The sequence below is a fragment of the Leguminivora glycinivorella genome, chromosome Z (genome assembly GCF_023078275.1).
Source record: "Leguminivora glycinivorella isolate SPB_JAAS2020 chromosome Z, LegGlyc_1.1, whole genome shotgun sequence".
Classification (NCBI taxonomy): Eukaryota; Metazoa; Arthropoda; class Insecta; order Lepidoptera; family Tortricidae; genus Leguminivora; species Leguminivora glycinivorella.
In genome coordinates, this window is record NC_062998.1 from 8,157,707 (window position 1) to 8,162,515 (window position 4,809).

At 38.1% G+C, this 4,809-nt stretch overlaps 1 protein-coding gene across 1 annotated transcript; it reads right to left on the reverse strand.

Moving 5' to 3' along the window:
- Positions 1-1,677: 1,677 nt before the first annotated feature.
- On the reverse strand, positions 1,678-4,439 carry LOC125241221. The gene has a single exon (XM_048149587.1). It carries the CDS (start codon positions 4,256-4,258, stop codon positions 3,662-3,664), a length of 597 nt encoding a protein of 198 aa, XP_048005544.1. The 5' UTR covers positions 4,259-4,439; the 3' UTR covers positions 1,678-3,661.
- Positions 4,440-4,809: the final 370 nt, after the last annotated feature.

The following is a 4,809-nucleotide window of genomic DNA, read 5'->3' on the forward strand; positions in this document are numbered from 1 at the left end:
CAGAAATTACACATACTTATAACTAGCTTAATCTAATTGTACGTAACATAATAGTGGATTGCGCTAAAAGGTCATTACCCAGCTGGGTGTCTCGGCGTGAGTCACATGGCCCACTCCGCGACGCTGGCTTTCAGTAAGGACCAGGTGTTGGACTAGGTGCCACTCAGTAAATGAGCGTACACCCATCTTAAAGGCTAGCAACGGCAACTCACCTACTTCTGGTGTTTCGGGTGTCCATGGGCGGCAGTGATCGCCTACCATCAGGCGACCTGTCTGCTCGTTTGCCTCCTATCGCATAAAAATAAAGAATAACGACCATGAATCTTACTCATCTGCTTACTTGTTGCGTACGTACTAGGTTTATATCGTATGTCTTACGGTTCATTTTCTCATAGAAAATTTGCTTTTTTTAGTGACATGTCACATTTGCTTCACCGTCTATAAGTTAGCGCGTGCAATTGATATAGTATGTCAAGACTTTAAATGGTATTCTTATAATCAATACGCGATTTAAAATATGAATGGATGTAATTTTCAATGTAAATACATTTCAATACGTGTAATTCGCATGTATGTCAAGCTGTGTCCTATATGACTAGGAAATCTTTGTACGTGTAGTGTAAAACATTACAGTATTATTTGCGATATTAAAATCCGATAGACTAGAAGCACAAACCATAGGCTTTACTTTTAAAACTTAAGTTTTACTCGGCCAATGTGTCTAAAAAGATCTGAACATGTCCTCAAAATCTTGAACCAAGAAAGATGTTGCATTCTGTGACTTTGGCACGAGTTTGTGAAGCTGACATGCTCGTTAATGAGTGAATCGCCCGGTCCACACAGAACGAGCACGGAGAACGGCAAGCGTGCGATGTAGACGTGCCTCGGCCGAGTAACCTTCCTCAGCCGTCTACACTGGACGTTTCAAAAAACTTCCATACCAGTCTATCTCTAATAATCTAGCCAGAAGTTACATATTCATTTGTAATTATTTTAATTTTGTATATAAGTTATTTACGAATTTGGAATTTTTATTTAACATTAGGCAGCTGTCTGAGTGGTGGAAAAAATACTTGCCCCACTAAAATGCTCAATAGGTATTTTGTCGCCGCCGGTCGGATAGCTGCCTTCTGTATTACCTAAATATATTAGGTTTTAGTGTGGATAGTTTCCACTATTTTTTGGATTTATTTTTTGACAAAAGATTGAGCTCAAAGTAACGATTCATTTGTATAAGCTATAGGCAAAATAGTAGTATAAACGCTGTGGAAAAATAATTTTAGCGCCACAACACATGATTGGGACTCTAGACAATTCTACGGCTGCTGTTGGACGCAACGTTGTCGCAGAAGCGCTATTTTCCATAGTGTAGGGCCTGAGTGGACGCTCGGTCGAGCGTTCCGTTCGGCGACGCGTGCAGCGGAACGCGCTCGCCTTTGTGCACGCTATGCAGCGTCGACTCAAGACTCGTATGAGCTGCAACTGTTTGACATGCACGGTCGCACGCTCCCCGCTGCACGCCCAATATGAACGTGCACTCAGGCATCCATCTATCCTCCGCCTCTGAATTTGCTGAGAAAAGAAACCCTTGTATCCTTTAAGCTTGATCTTTATATCGGTGTTTATTTTCGTTCGTTGTTATAGTTTTTGTAAGAAAAATTCAAATGAAACCAAATATTTCGATGTTGATTAATATATTTATTACATGTTGTTATTGTTTAGTTTGAATTATCTAAGACTCGCATAAAAAACATACTGAAATATTGCTTAAAACTGCTATAGTGTATGTTATCAGCTGGGTCCACACAAGACGAGGCACGTCGCGAGGCAATGTGTTCGCGCGGCAAATGTTCAATATTGACGTTTTCCTCGGCCGAGGCACGTTTACACCAAACGTTTGCAGTGGCTGCCTCCCTCTGGGCGGACCCAGCTATCCACGAAGACGCTCACTCTTCTTTATAATTACTTTTATACTTATACAAATGTGTGATAATTTTTATAAACAATTACAACTGCTAAAAGCTTGCACCTTTCTATACCCGGCGGTCTAGCAAAAATGTTCATACTACAAGTCACGCTAGATGTATGGACTCGCATGAGTATGCATGCTGTGCTGAACCGACTCAGTGATTGCAAAGAAGAGTGGGACACATCTTGGCACAAAATATACTTATTAATTGTTTTCAGACTCTATTGTATGGTTGCCATATACATAATAAGCCATTGGATAACTCACAGGATAAGACACTCCATCTACAACACTAATAATTTAATGTTTCCCAAAGCAGAAGCAAGACATTTAATTACCGCTCAAAATAGTGTTGTTTTAAATACTTTCAAATTATTGAGTCACACAAATTTTGTATTTAGATCTATTCAAATCGTTATGGAGGCTGAGACAATTATCTATGGTGCTGGCTATATTTAGGATGCGTTATAACCATACATCGGGGTTTTGGGAGCGGGAATGATTTACACTAGCCCAAAAGTGGTGAAAACGATAAAAGATAAACATTACTTTAACATTTCTAGGTACATTTGGAGCCAGTTACATAGTTAAATATATATTTCAGTAATTCAAATGACTATAAACAGAGTTACAAATACACGAATTCATTCCCGCTCCCAAAATGGTTATAACCAGAGATCGGACAGTTGGGCGTCATTTGTATGACGTTTTCGGAATAATGAACCTTATTTTGTTAGAATGACGCCCAATTGTCCGATCTCTGGTTATAACTTGATTTGGAGAAATGAAACATGATTATTTCTGTATATTCAATAACATGGTAAAATACCGGACTATCTTTTTAGAACCCACCAGCGCTATGATTACATTGATTACTTATTAAGCTTTAATTTAAAACAATGTACAAGAACAAGATTTAAGAAAACCCACCAGTACCTAAGAGACCTAAGATATGTTTTATGTTATAATTACAAATCAAAAATATTATGGCGAGGCTTTGACTAGCAGGAACAGGCATGCAATTTTGTGTTACACTATCCACTGGAAAAGAGCAGAAATTAAAAACTGACAACATTGTTGTCACTTCATTTTCTCACACATGTTGATAAGAAGGGATGACACAGATGTAGAATGTCACTTTTTAATTCCTACTGTTTATTTGTCAAGTTGTAAGGTAGACTACATTCAAACAAAATTTCATTGCCATCTATAAGATAATGATGAGAATTGCATGTAAGTTCTTACTAAGTTACCTAGCTTTTACATTGATCACTTAAATACGTAATAAATGGGATTAAAAATACATATTTTTTATTCACTTCTCACCTAATTGAAAAGTGGTCATATTTAATCCACAAAAGTTATGCCAATTCTCACAAATCATTATACTGAACATTTGAACAAAAGGTTTCTTCAGACAATGGACCTCTTCTTCACCTTTGTTTAAGTCACTCTAGTAAACAAACTAATATCCATAGTTATAAATGTAACTGATGAATCTGATATTATAGTGGGTTATTTTTAGGACAAGAGCATCAATGGCAAAGTGATTTTATTGCTACCTATATACCAAAACACATAATGCTTGAATATAAAATGTAGTTACATGTTGTGTTATAACTCCTACAATTTATACATACAGTATTGATAATCCTACTATTTTCTACACCCCCTAACATTACTTCTTTATATTTATTTATTGCTACTAGTTGTACTAAAATTACCATCTGAATGCAGGTGCTCTATGGACGCTGAGAGCTGTTCTAAACTTTGGACCAATTGTGTCATCTTAAATCTAGAGGCAGATTTGTCAAAACTGTCCTCTGTTGGCTTCTCCACGTCGGCGCAGAGCCGGAAGTGGAGGCGCGCCAGGTGTTCCTGCTGGTCTCTGATGTTTATCATCTGCTCCATGCTGCAGCCAGCGCCGAATGCGCTCAATTTCCCTGAGTGGAAATCATCCAGCAAACCAAGAAGCGCTTTCTCCATATGTTTTACATCAGGTGCTTCCTTAGGTATATGTTTGGGCCTGTTACTGTAATTTGAGCGCATCAGGTCTCGATGGAGTCTCCTTTCGTTTACAATAGATAGCTTTGTTGAATCGTTGATGCTGTTTCCCGTGCTCGCGAACGCCTGGCCCGGGGTGCGCGACGCCAGGCTGGCGCCGCCGCTGGACATCTTGTTGCTGGTTACAGGCGATGTTGCGGACTGCGTGATCTTCGCCTCGTCTTCCTCGCCCTCATTCTGCATCAGTTGTTGCGTCTCGTTAGCTTCCTCGACATCAACACTCATGTAGACTACAGATTATACAGGTTTCGGCACTTGAGTAATTGGTTACCACTATAATCTAACCAGCTATATTAAAAAAATGATATATAAACTATGATTTACGACTACTAAATATATTTTCCTTTATTGCTTTTGTTATTGTAGAACGAAATAAAGTTTACCCTTTGACATTACGATGACGTAAAGTGCTAGTGTGTTCCAAAGTGTGTTCAAAAATGGTGCCGAACTGTTCCGAAAGATGCTTGGCATTATTAACATTTCACAGATTATTTTTACACTGATTTTTACGTAATCATTGATGTATGTTGTGAGGTTATAAACTGTTTTCAAGTCACTATAAAATAGAATGATTAATTTTGATTTTTTCTTTTAATCTCTTTTACGATAGAGACTTCATGAAGAAATTGGTTAAAGTTTTAAAATGACGAAAAATAACCAATGAAGTATTATTGTAATTTGGAACAAGCCTTCTTTGGGCCATTGACATTGACAATTGAGTTGACACAAATGGTTTCATTTCATTTCAGTTAAGTGTTTCCCGTGAGTGTTTCAGC